The sequence below is a fragment of the Pleurodeles waltl genome, chromosome 9, assembly GCF_031143425.1.
Source record: "Pleurodeles waltl isolate 20211129_DDA chromosome 9, aPleWal1.hap1.20221129, whole genome shotgun sequence".
NCBI lineage: Eukaryota > Metazoa > Chordata > Amphibia > Caudata > Salamandridae > Pleurodeles > Pleurodeles waltl.
In genome coordinates this window covers 342,293,583-342,313,233 of record NC_090448.1, presented here as the reverse complement: position 1 = coordinate 342,313,233, position 19,651 = coordinate 342,293,583, and the positions used below count along the sequence as shown (strand labels likewise).

The following is a 19,651-nucleotide window of genomic DNA, read 5'->3' as shown; positions in this document are numbered from 1 at the left end:
GGATTCCGACCGCGGCGGTAAAGCCGCGGTCGGACCGGCACCACTGGCGGGGTCCCGCCAGTGTACCGCGGCCCCATTGAATCCTCCGCGGCGGCGCAGCTTGCTGCACCGCCGCGGGGATTCTGACCCCCCCTACCGCCATCCAGATCCCGGCGGTCGGACCGCCGAGATCCGGATGGCGGTAGGGGGGGTCGCGGGGCCCCTGGGGGCCCCTGCAGTGCCCATGCCACTGGCATGGGCATTGCAGGGGCCCCCGTAAGAGGGCCCCTAAATGTATTTCACTGTCTGCTGCGCAGACAGTGAAATACGCGACGGGTGCAACTGCACCCGTCGCACAGCTTCCACTCCGCCGGCTCGATTCCGAGCCGGCTTCATCGTGGAAGCCTCTTTCCCGCTGGGCTGGCTGGCGGTCTGAAGGAGACCGCCCGCCAGCCCAGCGGGAAAGTCAGAATTACCGCCGCGGTCTTTCGACCGCGGAACGGTAACCTGACGGCGGGACTTTGGCGGGCGGCCTCCGCCGCCCGCCAAGGTCAGAATGAGGGCCTTAGTATCCAGTGACTGGCACCGCCTTAAATCTAGATAATTTCCACAACAGTTTCTTTCTTCTGGTCCTGCTAAGAAAGCTGGGGTTGTGATCTTGATCTCTTACAAATTCAGGGGACAATAGGGGCTAAAGTGGCGGAAATTATGGGACGATTCTTGCCCTGCCACAGACAGATGGCGTATCAGACCTTCACGCTGGGCACAATATACGCCCCTAATGAAGCTCAGGAATCTTTCCTCCGCAGATCGATAGCGGAAGTAATAGCAACCAGTTGTAGGATGATATTACTGGTGGGGGAGGCTGGGATCGGTGGATCTCAACATAGTTTTTAACAACAAGCTTGATCGATCCACACAGAGGCAGGGGGGCACCAGGGAACTGTCACAAGAGGCTGGCAGTGGCTTGGTGAAATGGGATTAGGGGACCTATGGAGAACACACCACCCTAACACTCGTGGATGCACATTCTACTCCTGTGCACACAAAACATCTGCATGTCTAGACCACTTGCTTGGAACAAAAAAGATTCAGGACCTGATCACCTCACAGGAGATAGAAACAAGATCTCTATTATACCATGCAGCAGCGACACTGGACCTTGCCATACCTCAGCCAAGACCCCCGCATCACACATGGTGCTTACGTATGACACTCTTATGTAAACCAGGGGTACTCAAGCAGATACAAGCAGCCCTTGCCAACTACTTAGCAACCAATGATACGGGGAATATCTCAATTTCAGTAATATGCAACACGCTGAAGGCAGTGACCAAGGAGGAGCTCATGTCCATAGCATCAGCAGACAACAAAACACCCAGGGAACAAAGGGAGAAGCTACAAGACCAAGTGAGGAAGCTAGAACGTATCAATCACTGCATGGGTGCCCTGAGGATCTGGCGTCAGTTGAAAACCGTGAGAAGGAAGCTAGCAGGGCTAGATTCAGACAGGGCTGAATACACACTCCTCCGCCTTAAGCATACCTTCTATTTAGGGAGTAACAAATGCGGCAGACTTCTAGCTAATCGACTCCGAGCTCAACGACAGGCAACGAATGTAGAGACCCTAGAGGCAGAGAGTGAGGAAATGCTCACAAATGACCGAGAAATAGCAGCCCGTTTTCAAAGGTTTTATGCAGATTTATACTCTGCGCGATCTCTTTCTAAGGAAGGCCCTGGTCAGTACCTCCGGAGGGCAAAGATGGCTCGGCTCGCAGAAGACCAGGCATCTCATCTAGACTGTCCGATCCGGGTTAAGGAGGTCATGTCAGCTATAGCGCGCCTACAGCTGAACAAATCCCCGGGACCAGGTGGATTCTCGTCTGAATTTTCTAAACCTTTCGCACAACATTGGCTCTGATTTTGACTAGACTGTTTTTTTCATGGGCCCGACATCAATGTCACCGGAGATGACTGAAGCCTCTGTAATTGTCATCCCCAAACCGGGGTAAAGACAAGACCCAGTGCAGGTCTTATAGGCCTATATCCCTCCTAAACTTAGCTTTAAGTCCTTTATGAGCATTCTAGCAGCACACCTGAACCTGCTCCTGCTAGGGCTGATAACTTCGGACCTGGCCGGTTTTGTCCCCCCACAGGCAATATAGTGACAATACTAAGAAACAACTCCACATGATTGACAAAGCCCAGAGATCTGCTAGGCACATTATGCTCCTCTTTGTAGATGCTGAGAAAGCGTTTGTTCGGGTCCACTGGCCCTATCTCATGGCGACCCTCACCCACTTTGGCTTTGGTGATCAATTCTGCTCCTGGATCTGCAGCAGTTACGGACAACCCGGAGTCTCGGTCTGAGTTAACGGATATACCTCCCCCGCCTTCACTATTAACCGTGGCACGAGAGAGAGGTTCCCCATGTCCCTCCTTTTGTTTGCGTTATACATGGAAGCTTTTGCCCAAAATATATGCAACAACCCTGATGTCACCAGGGTACTTTTTGGAGGGTGCAAACATATTTTTAACCTATACGCCGATGATGTACTAATGGCCCTTGACAATCCTCTGACCTCCTTTCCGGCATTTTTAATGGAAGTGGAAACTTTCAGAGTGGCGTTGGGCTTCTGAATAAACATTCACAAGTCCTGGCCCTCAATCTCACAGTCCCACGTGACAACAAAACTCAGCTTGCCCGTTGCTTCCCCATCCACTGGGCCGGTCAACTGATCCCATATTTTGGCTTTCAACTGGCAAAATTGGTGGCCGCCACAGCTGCAATCAATTAAGAATGGCTTCTCAGCCAAATCACTAAAGATTTGGAACAATGGCATTTCTACCACCTTTCCATGTTGGGCAGAATAGCTGCTGTAAAAATGATGATCCTCCCATGAATACTTTTCCTCTTCTAGACAATACAGGCAACCCCCCGTAGGAGTGATTCAGTTCATGCAAAAGGCCATTCACAATTTCATCTGGGCGGACACATGCACCCGGATGAACAGAGCGCTGAGTCATCGACCACCGGCAGAGGGGGGTCTGGGAATCCCAGACCTGCATAAGTATTACAAGGTGACACAGCTTCATTATATGGTAGAATGATCTCGGGCAGACTCAGAGAAGCACTGGCTCCTCATGGACCGTGCCAATGCAGGTATGCATCTATGGAAAGTACTGTTCCAGAAGAACCCCGACGACCCTGGTGTCTCTACTCTTCCCCAGTTACACTTTTGCTGCTCCGAGCGTGAGATGCGTAGCCATTTGCAGCAGCCTGGCCTCCTTCCCCTCACCCCTCATACCCGTAATTAGTAACTCGGACTTCACCCCAGGCATGGACCAAGTGGCCTTCCGCCCTTGGCAAGAAGTGGGTTGTCGTCAATGGCCATTTCTTTGACGAGGCGGGCCCTATCCCCTTTGACCGCCTGAGGAGACCTTATAACCTTCCAGCGATGGAACGCCTGCACTATTTGCAGATTCAGCATTGGCTCACTAAGCTCACTAATCGGGCTGCGGCAAGCCGCCCTCCGACAACATATAAGCAGTGGTTTATTATGAAATCCAGTGACAAACATTTGGTCACTGCCCTGTACGGCATCCTTCTGCTTGCCTCTTCACTTCCCAAGGCCCCAAGTCAAATATGGTGGGAATCAGAATTAGGCAGACAATTTTCTCATAAGGAATGGTTAGAGAGGTACCACAGAGCACGTCATGTGACCAGCAACACAGCAAGCATAGAGACATCTACTAAGATTATCACTTACTGGTGCCTCACACCCTTCCGATTACATAAAGGCAACACCATGTGCAGCCCAAACTGCTGGTGTCACCGTGGCCATTTATTATGGGCTTGCCCCAGAGTGCTGCTTTACTGGAAGGCAGTTCTTGGCAATATAGGCAAGTGCCTCGACACACAGCTGCCCCGCTTTCCGGCTTACACGATATTAGGCCTACCAAATAAACTCATGTCCCACTCACATCTCGCAAGGGCCGACAAATCAGCATTGGTCTGGGGGCGGCACTCCAGATGATTCTGGCCCACTGGGGAACAGACAAAACTTCTACACACATAGCTTGGATACCCTGTTTATGGCACGCCTTGGGGATGGAGAAACTGCCTTTAGTATTAACATCCCAGGGAGACTCCTATTGAGAGCTATGGAGACCGTACCCTACACTCCTGCCCAAGGACTTCAGAGAATTAACTTGCCCTAAATATCGGCGACTCCTCCAGCTCCTTGAGGAGTGACACACGACCCTGCTGTACAGATATGTTCCTTTTCACGCCACACATTGAAGTAGCTCTATGTTAATGTCCGCACGCAATAAGTACCCTGGGCGGGAGGGAAACTGGGAGAGAGAGAGTTAAATAAAGGGTGACCCCCCTCTTTTGTTGTTGTATGTTTCAGTTGACTTTACAGCCAATTGCATCAATGCACCCCACTGTCCGTTGGTTGTAGGTGGGCATATGAGTGCTTACAAAACTACTTAATAAAAAAAAGCTAAACCATAAAGAATGTTTCTGCTAAGTTCCTACCTACTTAGACCTACTGCAGCGAGGCACTAGGAAGTCGTGACACAGCACTGTTAGGTTCATCAATATCAAAGATGTATAGATACATCTTCAACATATTTACAGACGCATCGCCATCACAAATATATATTCCGTAATAATAACCACAACACTGTGTGTGCTGTCTATGAAGGAAAGTTGGCCCCAAGCCTCCTTGATTCTTTGTGGTAGCTTGGTAGATCGGCCCAGCTCTAGCACTCCAAGAGAGCGAAAATTCCCTTTGGAGATCAAAAATAGTACCCTCTAGGATTACATCAGTCCTGGAAAAGGACAGAGTTGCAGTATCGCTCGATGCTGCCAGATCATGTGATAGGTCTTCGGGGCCTTTCCACAGTATGTAGTGAGATGGCTTGATGTTGATTACAAATTCATTTTCTGGAGCAGGGTATATTGAATACTGGCACAGAGGGCAGTGTATTTGTCAATGAAGAGATCTCTATCCCATTTAAAATAGAGTGAGGGACAAGCAGGACTGTCCTCTGTATGAAGTGATTTGTGCTTTTTATTTGGAAACCAGTATTTGGATACAGGTGTTTGAAATCGCTTGAAATGGGCAAGCCCCTCATGTTAACGAGAATGCTGGCCAAGAAGATGCTCATATGTACACATAATCCAGGGGAAATCACCTTTAAAGAAACAGTGCTCCACATGTATAGCAACTTCTCTATAACCATGACTTCTCTAAAACCACCTCTTTTTATTATCAACAATGCTGTGAATCCACAGCTGATTGATTCATTTTTAAAAAAAAAAGTAATGATCACTGTATGTTCTTCTAAAAAAAAAAAAAAAAAAGTCATGATCACTGTATGTTCTTCTAAAAAAAAAAAAAAGTCATGATCACTGTATGTTCTTCTAAAAAAAAAAAAAAAAAAGTCATGATCACTGTATGTTCTTCAGGAGCCTTTATGAGGTACTGCTGTCTGTTAAAGACAAGAGCACGGTTCAGTAATTGTTGTTAGTAGATTGTGATCGCTAAGAGTGAGATCTTGCCCCATTGAGTGCCTAAGTATCAGCAGCTCCTACAAGTAGGGATGGGTCAGTCTTCCCTTAGTGTAAGTCAGTCAGAAATGAACTTCCTTTGATGTTCGTGCCAGTGAAAATCATAGACACTGCTATACTCACAGTATTGAACCACAACGTTTTTCAAACATATTGACCTCCGCACACTGTGTTCCATAGCGATGGCCATGCCGGAGATCTCTAGGTAGATGGGAGTCCCGATGTGCAGAGCCTTTATCACAAATCAACCCGTTCTAAGCAATTCTGAAGACTCCTGCTCAAAGTTGCGTTGCTCAAGGGAGTTGCAACGTTAGGAAAGTTTGCCCATCAAGAAGAATGTCTTACCTATAATTTATCAAGTTATATATTCTTTTAATGAAAGTGTATTAATATGAAAAAGTGGAAATTAAGAAATATGAAAATGGGAAGTTCATTTTTAGGTTTTGATAATGAAAATATTCATGCATCAATATTATAGTTTTATTGTTTAAAATGTTTATTGGATAAATGTAAAGAGTAGTAATTAGAGTAGAAATAGGATTAGGTTAAGGCTAGGTATTGAGATTAGTGTAATAGGTAAACATTGGGGCTATGATCAGTGAAGTGCCAGGAGCAAAATGTGGCAGGCTGGGTCTGAAAAACAACAAAACTCACTGTGTAACAAGTGGACACTGCTAGGAGCTGATGGTGTTACGATACACATTGTCAACATCGTGGTTCCCTGTGTTCCACAAGGAAGATGAGATAGAAACTACTTCTGTCGCCTTCTTGTGATTCCCAAGTAATTTTGTCATTGTCTAGTTTCAAAGCATTGACTAACCAGATAATTTAGTAATCATTCACAAAAAAGAAGCTGTCAGAGAACACGTCTACTGTATGAATGACAGCTGTGGGCAACAGAGGGAGAAAAGCACCACTGCAGGCTTCCACCCATCTTTGTGTCTTCACAATGTGCCCCTTGCTTTTTAGTTGTTAGGGTCCCTGTTGTTTACAGGACAGGTATCGCGATGCAGTACTGGCTCCTTACAATCGCTGAGATGGAGGTCTGGTGCCACGTGTTGCTCGCAGGCGTCCCTGCGGGCAGTGCAAACGTCCTCACACACAGGTTTAGTCATGCTTTGTTAATATCAACAACGTTATTATTATAATTCTTGTTATTAAAATAGATTAGGGGCAGACTCTGATGAAGATACGGAGGAAAGGGGCTGCAGTGTAGGTTCGAGAATCAAGCAGCAGAGAGGATGGCAACAAGTAGTCCGAGAACATGTGCAAAATTAACATCTAACTTTTTCTTTTGCAGATTTTGATTTTAAAGTCAAGGGTCACTTGGAGATAGGTGAGGACCTGGATATCATAAGACAAAAGTAAGAACCCAATGTGGTAACATCGCGGCCTTTCAATTCTTACTGTAGACTCATAAAGAGTGGGTATTTTTCTCATTGAATGACCATTTGTATTACTCATTGGATTCACTCATCTGAGTGCCAGTTTGCCAGGAATCTCCTCTTTCACTCTTCGTCTGGATTATCAGTGTCTTGAAAGCCATGTGTGAGATCCTGGTGACATGTTGGTGAGTGCCCGAGATCCCTCAGGAGGAGATGCAGCCTCTCTTGGCGAATGCCTTGAGGACAGTGAACCTCGTTTGACCTGAAGGTGACTGGAGTCTTCAGTTTAGTAACAAGGTGTTTTTGAAGCTTTAGATCATTCATATCATTTTGTGAGTACATTAATTATTGGGTTCATCTACCTCTGCGTATTTTTATGTTTCAATATTGCTACTAACTGAAAGCGATTCAGCTACATTACATCTAATGTCAATACATGTGCAGGTCACAGAGCAGCAACACTTCTAGCGCTATCCCGCCCCACGCCTTTAATCGTACTAAAAAGATTCAGATTTCAGCTCTTTAATCGCTTCAAATGATTCCTGCTTTATCAATGCTCCCGCACTCCTTCTTAGTGTAGACTGAAAATGTGCCAGTTAATGGCACAGCTTTCTCATGCCTGCCCGTATCGGATACACTCACCATCTTCAGCTCATGCAACAAGAGCTGTGGCCCTTGCTCCCGAGCACACATCTGCCTTATTCATGCATGTTTATGCTTGTTCATATGTGGCCCATGGATGACACCAGCCAAGGTGCTTTGCATACCAGAACACTGTCCTCCTGTATGAAAATAACTTCTTACCCTCATAGAGTCTTAGAGGTGGTCAAAATCATCACTTCTAATTGGGTGTGGCTGTGGACTGGACTGCTGTGTTCTACTTCCTCTCCTCCAGGTCTGGGCCTCTCTCTGGAGCGTCCGTCCCTTGGAGCACATCAGAAGTGGAAGAGCCGCTGGAGGCGTGTACACTGCAGCCACGTGGGAGCCGGAACCGCGCAGACTTCCAATTGCCCAGCCAATTTGCAGAATCCACAGATTGTATTTCATGTACTCCCTTGGTTTACACCTTCCATGTGAAACCAGTGGCCTTCTTATAAAACTATGTTTTTAATCTTGGTGCTGAACACATATAGGTAATGGTCAATGTGATCTCTATCTATGACGCCCTAAGGGGGGGCCTCATACAAATTTAAGATGTTTGCAGGAAGCACTAATTCTTGTGGAACTCGATAACTTGACCGGGGTGAATTTTGAAAGTAAAGGATCCCACGCATCCTTTCTGAATGTGGTTGTTGAGATAGGATAAGAACCTATCTAGAATGTGGTCCTTCATGCCTGCAAAATATACAATGCTTCCAATCTGCACATTATAGTCATTGGTTTGAAACGCTGCTGAGTGGTCAGTCAGAATGAGAGCGCAGAAATGGCTTTGATCTCAGGCAGATAGGAGTTTTTCTCTGACGGTTTAGTGCACTACCTTGACTATCATTCTTACATAAGCCCAGAGGCCCATTGTGCTGTGTTTGACTTGCCTACGGGAATGTAGCACATCTCAATAACATTTTTCCCGTTGTACATTGCCGTGATCAGGGCATGCAATGGAAGTATTTACCCTCTTGTCTCTGTGAGGATATTAGGTTTAACAGGAGTTTTGGCTATCATTTACACTTTCTTCATTCTTTCATCTCTACATAATTGCCCTTTCCAGTCTAGGTCCAAGTTGATATACAGTCTTTGCACATTGAAGTGCCTTGGGCCTAATTACTATTCAGGAAATCAAAACAGGAAATTGACTACTTGGACTTAAAATGAGGGCGAAATATGCTTAATTTGAGATCTTTAATACTGTGTTACTTCATTGATACTACAGGCATGTTACTTCTTCTACTACCTTTAAGCATAGGTATCGTGTCTTTGCCTGTTGTTCCTCTTCTCTGTGGATGTTGGTGCCCTTTTCCTTAGTGAGCCTCCTTTCAGTGGCTTATGGTCTTCAGCTCCTGTTTCTTCTGTCCTTCTGCAGCAGCAAGGCGGCCTTTGCCGTTTTATTACCCCAAGTGTGTTGTACAATCCCTACTTCCTTCTACACTGTTTTATTTTTCTATAGTGCAGGTGCCTTGTTTACTACTGATCCAACTCCTGGTCGCAGTTGGAGAGCCAGTGTCCCTATAACATACCCTTTTTGTGGGTGTGCAAACGTTTTCTGCTGAACTCACTCTTTGTCCTGGGTAGGATGACTTTTATCTCCTGAACAAGCTCCTTACGAAGAGGCAAGACCTTTCTTCTTCTTGGTGGTACTCTTAGCCAACAGTGTAGGTCTGAAGTTCTCTCCCAGTCATATCCTTTTGTGATTTCTTGTACCTTAACTCCTTAATTCATCCTTTGTCTTTTCGAGTGCTTGGTTCTTCTTCAGCATCGTCCCTCTGGGACCATCCAACCCCACACCTTCCACCCCCCCCTTCTGTTTTCAAGCATGCTTTTACACTCCTGTATTCCCTAAACTAATCCTGCTGCAACCTTAGGTGCAAGTGGGTAAATGACCTTCCATTTTTGCCAACTCTTTGTAGATGGAGATCTGTCATATGTGGGTGAAAAGTATTTCTTTCATTCCTTTCTCAGTGAATAGTTTCTGGTAATACCAGTACGGATTTCGGTAACCCTGGCAAAATTGGATTTTTTGGCAGAGCCCATGCTCTTTATTGTTTAGTGGCATGCAAAAATTTTCTCACCCATAGTTTTCACAAATGTAATATGGCAACATTTTTTTCCTTAGGTTGCGAAATTCCCTGCATGTGGATTTTCATGTGAAAATCTGGACTTTCAGGCCTTGCTCAACTACACTAACATCAATGCTTAATTTGAGCTTGTTGTTTGTGGTGCGGAGCACCAGCACTTATTTTTAATGGCCGGCACTTATTTTTCTGCCTCAATCATTTACTGTGAGCTAAAGACAAATATGGGAAAGATGGATGAAGAGAAAAACAAAAAAGCGTCACAAAGGGAGAAAGCTGCAAGAGTGAGCTGAAGGGACAGGGAGTGGCTGTGAATGGATTAAAGAGGCCCGAGGGGGCATTAGAATTAAGCTGCCTCATTATTTTGTGCCCGAACATTCAATTGCAGCAGCCTTGTGTTTCAGAGGAGAGCTTTGGGCACCGGCATGTTTTTATTTACAAATTAAGCACTGACTAACATCCATTCAATTGCAAAGTTGCGAGCAAAAACAGTTCAAAAGAAAACTCATGAGAAAACTGTCCATCCTTTTCACTGACAACTAGCACTTACTAGGAAATATTGAGTTTACTGGGAAAAAAACTGTCAGGACTTACATGTATGACAAATGAGAAACTCTTTAAACTATGCGTCGCCCAATCATCGTGATTTACGCAAGACTTAACTTGCACATTAAAAACTTAACACGCCTGTTTTTTATCCCTCCCCGAGAAGCTGGCAGTGGAATGTGAGCCATAATTTCCTGCTATCCCACCTCGTCCTAGAGAGAGGTCAATCAGTAACGGCCATACTCTGTCAATCCACCTGGCCCTGAGTGACTCTTTTAAACTAAATATTTGGGGCTATACCATCTCTGAACGTTTTTAGTGGTTTGCAGGCGGAATCGGGGCACACTGTTTGGTGGGTGGTCACAGCCCATTACAGAGCTAATAGTACAAAAGGTGAGTGTGGCTGGCTGGTGACGTATATAGAGGCATCTTTTAGGTCTGCTCAGTAGCATAGCTGTCTACATGAAGAATTGTTACCAATTCTTTAAAATATATATTTAGGGGGCTTTTGCTCCATGCAAAGTATGGCTCTGCCGCCTCTTACTTCTCAGTGTTTGGTGTCTTATTCTCCCTCCTAGGGAATGTTTGCCTTGCAGAGCACAGGGGACTATTCACAACGGAAAGATATGTTCAGTTGTCACACATTCAGTTTTTATCTCGTACGTGTAGAATTACCACCACCATCTTTACAAGCCACCCCAACCACCACCATTAACACAAATACGATTACTACCACCGCCAGCTCCACCACCATTACTACCGCCCCCACCATTATTATCACTAACACTACCGATATTATCTTTAACCCATCATCATCACCACCGGAATTGATGCCGAATGTGTTTCTATGCTTGCCTGTACCAAACGTAAGTCTGAACTACTGGCTTTGCCAGTGCTTGTTCCTTTTGCAGCTGAAGAGAGAACCCTAATTTAGGGAATCTGTTCGAGACTGGCTGGCACCTCCCTTCATGAGCCAGTCAAAACGTCCACATGTGAGCATTAAAATAACTGGCATCTCCTGGACATCCCCATAATGGCCTGGGCACGCCTTTTGGATAATTTCAGTGCGCTACGTACAGTGCTTTCCTCTCGCGCTCAGCAGGTGCCGTTGCTGTCTAGACCCTGTACCTGCCTGGGCAGGTTCACCCTGCGTGGGGGGAGCCCCTGCGGGGGTGACCTTTGCCTGGCCGCCCACCCTGCTTTGTTCTCCGTCTCCATTAGCAGATTGGAAGGTCCCTCCCGCCAGACGCGGAACGGCAGCGGTGTAAATATTACATGACCTGCTGCTGCCACCCCCTCCCGTTTTGATTGTTATAGTCCGACCCCACGGCTGTTTTCCACCAAAACACTAAACAAATACCATTCCTGCCGCCACCGGGAGATAATTATGTGTGCGTGCCTCGGAAGCAGCCGGTGGCGGAGGCGACAAGGCCAGCTAGGTGTTCCAAGCTCGCAGTGAAGGGGCTGGGTGTGGGGGGTCAGCAGTGCTGGGGTGCTGGTTGCAGCTTTCTGTTTTCTAAAGAGTGAGATGCTGAATCTTCGGAGTGTTGGTTGTCGTCTGACCCGAGGTTTCAAATTCCTGGAGGGTGGTGTGTGGTGTTTTGAATGTTACTGGTAGCCAGATTAATTCTTATTCAGTGTATCACCTTTGGGAAGATGAAAGGCTGAATTGACCTTGCACGGATTCGTACTCATGGCCTGCAGGTGATGCACAGAGATCAGCGGCTAGTGCTAAACTCAGGGATCTACCATATGTCATTAGCATTAATGGTAGTTGTAAACATCAAACAGAGAGTATAACTTGCTGGAATTCACTCCTTTAACATATCCCTATGGTCATTACAATTTCATGAAGTCAAAATTATAATTTTTATGAAAAGCTTGGAGCTTCTCAAAATTTAGTTTTATTTCTAAAAGACAAAGAGATATGTTAGACCGGTGATTTTTAACCTTTTGACTTCTTTGGACCCCACTGAATCATTACTGGAATCCGAAGACCCCACTGAGACTATTAGAAGCTGGGGACCCCTTGCCTAGGCAATTTCTATCATTTAAACTTCCAAACAATACACAGTGCTCAAATATTAAAAAATGCTTAATTTACAATCCAATAATTTCAATTTTGCTTCTTTGTGCATACCTTAATAATGTTAATGTATTCATTTTAATAGTATTTAATTTGGTAACATAGTCACAGACCCCTGAATAGGCATTACACACCCCCAGGGTCCTCGGGCCACAGGTTAATAAACACTAAAACACTATGCTAGACTTTTGCATGTGACATCACCTTTTTCTTTGCTCCTAATGCATTCTCTCTTTATTGGCGCTTATCAGTGCTTCAGTTGAGACCACTAATCTTACACATCAAATCCGCAAATCAAGCTAAGGATACTAACTTATTTTTTTATTGTTTGGCCTCTGATTTCAAATTCCTTCACATTTACAGAACATTTTAATATGTCCAAACTTACATACTGCTTTATTTATATATATATATATATATATATATATATATATCTCCTAATAAGTGTCGCCAACCGCCAATGGCCCGCTGGCCCCAGGTTAAGAGCCACTCGAGTATTGCTTTTTGGAGGTGCTGTTATAAGCTCCGCAAGATTGGGAAGAATAGTGGCATGCTTACAGGAGTATAGATATCTGTTGGAACACATTCCTGGCAGACGTAATGAACGAGTTGAACGTCTTTGCTGCTTTCCATTTGATTGGCAGGAGATGGATAGAGCTGTTGTTGGAGCACTGGAGAAGGAAGCTGCTGTTGCCAATGTGAAGGATGTGATAATGTGGGGTGGAGATGCCATTACCAGGGGTGAGTGGGGGGAGATAGATGGAACTTGGCAGTGTATTGAATAAAGTGGTTCACATGATCCAGAAAGGAGGAAAGAATGAAAGTGCTGTGCAAGCTGCTGTGAGACCTTACGTGAAGGTTTTAGATGAGTTGCCCGTGTGTGAGGGAAGGCTGGTTTTGAGGGTGGGCACGTTTGTGCCTTTGGAGGGCTTATCCCAGTGATTTGGTTTTTGCCTTGAAGGTCATTTGGATCAAATGCTTATAAAAAGAAAAGTCAAAAAAGTGATTGGAATAGTGTGTGGATGGTAAGAAAGTGAGAAGAGACTCCTATTATGGCGAAGCAAGCTGTATTACTGAGAGACCCAAGAGGATGATTTAAAGGAGTGCTCCAGTGGTTGGTGATGACTGGTCAAGACATAAAGAAAACCGTGGTGGAGTTCGGCAGGGCCTACTGCACAATCACCCTTCTTGCACACGAGGGTTAGGACCCAGGAAGCAAATTAGAAGGATGAAGGGGATGGTTCAAATTGAGAATGATTGTGAGATGAAGGACCCCTGACGGGTGATGGATTCTCTGTTGATAAATGGGTGAAGGTAAAACCAGATCATGTGGGCAGTGGATTCATCAGGTTCCTGGGCCCATTTAAAATTAAGGACATTCATGAGTATTGTGGTGTTGATTAAAGGAAAGAAATGGAATCACAGGTTAGACGCTTTGTACCAGAAAGGGGTCTGTGAAAGGAGCAAGTGAGCGAGGATTTTGGCAGGTTCTTGTTGATAAAGGACCGTAAATTAGTCGGTCAGGAATGAGCGGTATGGAGGGAGGCAGTTTTGCATGATGGGAGGTAGGTGGTGATGATTGTTATGGAAGGAGTGAGGGTGCAAGCGGTGGAGTCGAATGCAAGAAGAACAGAATTTGATGAGTACCTGTATATTTGCAAGACTATGTGAGTGAACCTCCATTTGCTTTGATTCCATAGACACATGTAATTGTCTTAGTTTTAATTCAGTGCTCTGCTCGTATGTTGTACCTTGTATATTTTGTTATAATATGAAGAGAAGAGTATATGTTATAACTGAAGGAGTAAGTAGAATCCTCTATAACCCCTCTCCTGTAAGAATGTTAATGTGGTTCTTTGTTGATGCCCGAGAGTGAGAGTTCACTGGCTTGTCAGTTGCTTCCTGGTTGGCCATAGATGACCATGCTTGGACTTTCCTTACTTATACATCTTTACAAATACTTGTACGTGCCTCCTGCTGCTTACCACACCTACACTTAAGGAGGACTACCTCATGATTTCCAATACCACAGGATCTCCCCTCTCTTGAGGTTCACAGCCCACATCAGGAATACACATGGAGAGTTGTGATGAGGGGCCTGTAGGAAGCTGGCTCTGTATATAGTATACCAAAGTAAGCTATAGTGTGCACAGAGTCTAGTGGATCCCCAGAGGCATTACAGAAGCTCAAGTAGATAATACTAATGCACTCTTTTGTGGTAGTGTGCTCGAGCAGTTCGCCTTATCGGAGGGTAGGGCTAAGCATTTGTTGTACACACACAGTCAAGAAATGAGGCACACACTCAATGACTAACTCCAGTCTTATATTTTACGTATCAAAAATATATATGGTTCTTTATTTCTAGAACCCAAAGGATCTATGTTGCAGGTAAGTACAGTTTTAAGAATGTATCACTTTCAAGTATGAAATGTACTTTGTTTGAAATTCACAGATAGAACAGTTTTTAGGAAAGTAGTACTTTTCAGTTTCAAAAGTAGACAGTGTAATTTTCATTAAAGGCAATGCAATCCTAGGGGGAAAAGGCACATACACTGTTTACAGGTAAGTACTAGACTTACAGTCCCAGTCTTTGGGGGCTTAGGTGACCACAGGGCAAAGTTTAGGAAGACACCAAGGGTGCACCACAAGCAACACTGGGCCGGATGGGTGCAGAGGTCAAAGTTGGTGTCAAGCGTCCATTGGAATCCTATGGAGACTAGGGGAACTCAGAAGTGAACGGTTTGTAGGTAAGTACCTGCGGTCTCGGGGCACGGGCCCTGAGGGGATTAGAACAGCACTGGGAGGGCCACAGGTCAGCACCAAACACACACCCTCAGCGGCAGTGGGGTGGCCGGGTGCTGGGTGCAAACACAGCGTTGGGCGCCCTGTGCTTTTCAATGGGAAAACTCCAGGTCCACATAGAGGCTGAAGGCTTGGTCTAGGGGTTCGACTGAAGAAGACCAACGGCTGGAAAGGAAAGTTGAGGCTCCTCTGGATGTCGATGGATCATCAGCTGGGTTCCCCAAAGCCAGGGGGCTGCGGGTGCAGGGGTACCTTTAGGCATCAGGTATCTTCACCAGATCCGGCAGCGGTCAGTGGGGTCATGTGGATTCAGGCTGCATGCGTCGTCATAGTGGCCAGGAGGGGTCAACCTGGGCTGGACTTAAGGTCTGAATCGCCTGGGGATGCGCTCTGGTCACGTGGGCTACCAAACTCGGGCTGTGGGTGTCAGGTGCAGAATGGGCAGGACTTGCGGACCTGGAGGGCTCTGGAGTCCTTGTTGGAGGTTTCTTCATGGACAGAACTGCTGCCTGGGGAGATCTTGGTCTTTAGATAAGGCAGGCAGTCCTCTCGGGGGTTTGTAGAGGTTTCTGGTCCTGTAGGACGAGTCATCTTCTTGTAGCAGGAGTCTTGAAGCTGCAGACAGGCCGGTAGGGCTGGGGCCAAGTCAGTTGCCGTTTGGAGTCTTTACTGCTGGTGCGCCTCTTCAGTCCTTCTTCTTTAGGTCACCAGGAATCTGAAGAGCAAGGTTAAGGGGTGTCCCGAAATACTAGATTTAGGGGTGTTATAGTGGTCAGAGGGCAATAGCCAATGGCTACTGACCCTGAGGGTGGCTACACCCTTCCTGTGCCCACTCCCTTTGGGGAGGGGCATATCCCTAACCCTATTTGCTGTTACCCTCCAAAACAAGATGGAGGATTCTGCCAGGAGGGGTTCATCTCAGCTCTGGGCACCCTAGGGGTGGACACTTCTCCTGGTGTTTACTAATTTTTCCGCCGGACCTGCCGCCAAAAGTGGGGCCAGGTCCAGGGGGCAGGCATCTCCACTAGTTGGAGTGCACTGAAACAGCAGGACAAAAGGCAGGAGCCTTGAGGTGCACTGCCAAGCGTTGCTGTTCCTGCAGTGAGGAGGTGTCAAGCACCTCCACCCAGAGCAGGCTTTTTGTCCCTGACTCCTGAGAGCAGAAAGGCTCTCACTTCATGGGATCAAAAACTCGTCTGTAGTGGCAGACTGCCATAGACGGGTCAACCACGCACTAGAGAGTTGGGTGAATTTCAGGGGGCGTCTCTAAGGTGCCCTCGGTGTGCATTTTTCAATAAATCCAACACCGACATCAGTGTGGGTTTATTGAGGTGAGAAGTTTGATACCAAACTTCCCAGTCTTCAGTAAGACATCATGGAGCTGTGGAGTTCGTAATGACAAACTCCCAGCCCATGTACTCAGTATGGCTACACTGTTCTTATGGGTTCTGAGAATGGACTTAAACACTGTAGTGACATATTGCTCATACGGCTGTGCCCTCTCCTGTAGTGTAGGGCAGCCTGCCTTAGGGCTGTAAGGCCTGCTGGAGGGGCGACTTAACCTATGCCACAGGCAGTGGTTTGTGGGCATGGCACCCAGGGAGGAATGCCATGTTGACTTTACCTTTTTCCCCTCACCAACAAACAATCTGCAATGGCATTGTGCATATGTTTGGTGAGGGGTCTCTTAGGGTGGCACAATACATGCTGCAGCCCTTACGGCCCTCCCTGGTCACAGGGTCCTTGGTACCACTGGTACCTTTTAGAAGGTACTTAGCTGTGTGCCAGGGGTGTGCCAATTGTGCAAGCAATGGTACAGTTTAGGGAAAGAACACAGGTGCTGGGGCCTGGTTAGCAGGATCCCAGCACACACTGTCAAGTTAGCATTAGATATCAGGCAAAAAGTGTTGGGTGGAGGGTAACCATGCCAAAAGGGGCACTTTTCTACAGGGCCCGGTTGTAAAGCATGCTTCCAAGGGATGGCAAGGGCTACCGCCCTTCAAACTATTGGGAATTACACATTTCAGGCTTGCTTCTTTTTTCTCTGTTGACTGACCGCGAGCACTCAGTGTGTTTATTGTACTGGATTTAATTTCAACTACTTCCATTACTCTGAGTCACCTTATAATACATCTGTTATTTGTGCTCATTGTAAGGCTATAGAGAGTTATCAACCATATGAAAACCACCCTTTGCTCCGTACCTCACTGAAGATGGTCAACAAAGTCAAAAACATATATAGGGTACTTTGTGTTTCCATACAGAGAGGATTTGACTAGACTGTGCCCTGTTGGTGGGTCCAAGACTGATATGCACATGGTTGGTCCCTTTCTACACTGGCACAGAGAACTCGAATGCACCAGAGTTTGAGTATAGTTTAGCCATTTCAATACTTTCTCTTCCTTTTAGAAAATGCAGGCTTGGCCAGATATTATGATCCAAGGTATTTAATTTGCAGTTAATTAAGACTTTTTGCCAGATTACATTTGCATTTCTGTTCAGAGGAAATAATGCAGAACAGTGTCAGCTGAAGGGAAATTCAGACCAAACAGTAACCATAAGCTTCCTGTTGAATGGGAAAATAAATTCCATTTGAAGGACCTATTTTGGAATAGCCTTCATAATACTAATTAAGGCCCTGAATGCTTGGCATTCAGCATAACACAAGTTTTGCATTGCTCCATGTCAGAGTTGCTGCAGCCTGTATTTTCTTTATAAGCTATATTTGAAACCCAGTAATGTTACTGCCAAGATAAAAGGACATTGAATGATAACACCATAGCTGTTATGTAACAACCATGCATAATAAACCGAGTAGCTACTTACTCAACAATTCCCGAAATGCTTTAGAACTCATAAGGGATAGAAAAGCACCATACAAAAGCATGCACAATACAGTAACTTGACTTGAACTAAATTCCATTTAACTCAATTATAGATGTTCAAAGTACTACCAAAGCTCATCTCTTTAAACTGCATTAATATATTACATATTTTATTTTTCACCCCATCCGATTTTGGAGCATTTTATTCTCGTTGGAGGCAACTTTGATTTTGCGATCTTAACACTGTATCTTTTGTATTTGTGAGTAAAACAAGTCTTCACTCACTAAGCTTCAGAGGAGGAGTGAACTCAAAAAATGAATTGCAGCACATTGTAGATACAGTAAGGGAGAGAAGTAACCAGTTGTAAACGGTTGTGTGCGTATGCAGCTGGGTTGAGTTACAGAGCTCCACAAGCAGACCTCCATCCTCGTACAGGTACATAACAGCATTATCAAGTCATGAATCCCTGGATCAATCCCTATCATAGCGATGTAACTTAGACTGTGGGACTGCTCAGTCATTGGAGTCGAAAACCATTCTAAATCGTATAAAACAATCAGGCGTTTTACTACTTAATGTCAGAATAGCTTACCGTTGCCTAGCCCATGCAAACTCTGAGAGATGGGACTAACACCAAAAAATACAAAAAAATAAACGTATCTTGTAACTTGTGGGAAGATTTTAGCATAGGTGGCGTGTGCTAGCCTATCATTGCTGCTACTGTAGAATTGTGTATTTCACTAATACCGTTTACCTCCACCTCCGTAGGAAATATTTTGAATTTCATCATTTTATGATAGCCTATAGATCCTAATTTAACTTCAGTATTGGAGAGGTCCCAAATACATTGGCACCAATGAGCTTCAGGGACTAATAAACACATTGATGAATAATAATAATTGAAGCATATCCTTCCACAGACAGATGCCAAAATAACTAACTAACTTCTATAACAATTTCTTCTTTAATTAGTTGCTGTGATTTACACATGTTCTTTCTTTTCTGGACTTAAGCCTCATTTCTAAATTTCAACTTCGTTCCTGATTTCCCCTGAGCTTAGATACAGTTTTAGGAAGAGGTGCTGATAATTGTGCCAACTTTTCCTCCGTCTTTTGTGTCTCTCTATTAATGCATGCCAGTTTATTGAACCGCTCATCCTTACAGTTCAGTTTTGCACTGCATTTCTCACATGTGCCTCCCCACCCCCTAGTGTAGTCACAATCCATTAACAACCATAGGTAGAGCTATAAATTATGGCTCTATGCAGTAGCAACTAAAGCCACGACTGTTGGCTTTGCCGGTGCTGGTGGTGCTGTAGTTATTGGTGGTGGTCGTGGTATTGTGGTGGTGGTATTAGTTGTGTGGTAGAGGTGGTGAATATATTATTAATAGTCAGTGGGTTTCAGGTTATCGTTAGTGGTGATGGTGTTTAATTCAGTGGTGGTAATGTGGTATTGGTGGTATTATATTAGTTCTGATATTTGTGGTGGTTCTCTTGTTTGTGTGTCAAAAGGAAATTGGCTGGTCACGCTCATGCTTATGTCATAATTCTTGAAAAAAGTTTTAAAACATTTCTGCATGCAGGTAAAAATGAAAAAAGGATGGATTTCTTTCCATATACAATGCTTGTATGTGATAAGGATTTGAATATCACACAAACAACGTGCTAATTGAGTGTACTTCTTAGATGTAAAATAGTTCCTCATGCATCACCGTGC

General features: G+C 45.3%; 1 protein-coding gene across 1 annotated transcript in view; it reads left to right on the top strand.

Annotated features, from left to right (window-relative positions):
- SARS2 (seryl-tRNA synthetase 2, mitochondrial) overlaps positions 1 to 19,651 on the top strand; it is a 206,352-nt gene that overhangs the window by 101,202 nt on the left and 85,499 nt on the right. Inside the window, exon 6 of the mRNA XM_069206905.1 lies at positions 6,860 to 6,923. Coding sequence (XP_069063006.1) covers positions 6,860 to 6,923 — 64 coding nt within the window. The remainder of the gene's footprint in view (positions 1 to 6,859; positions 6,924 to 19,651) is intronic.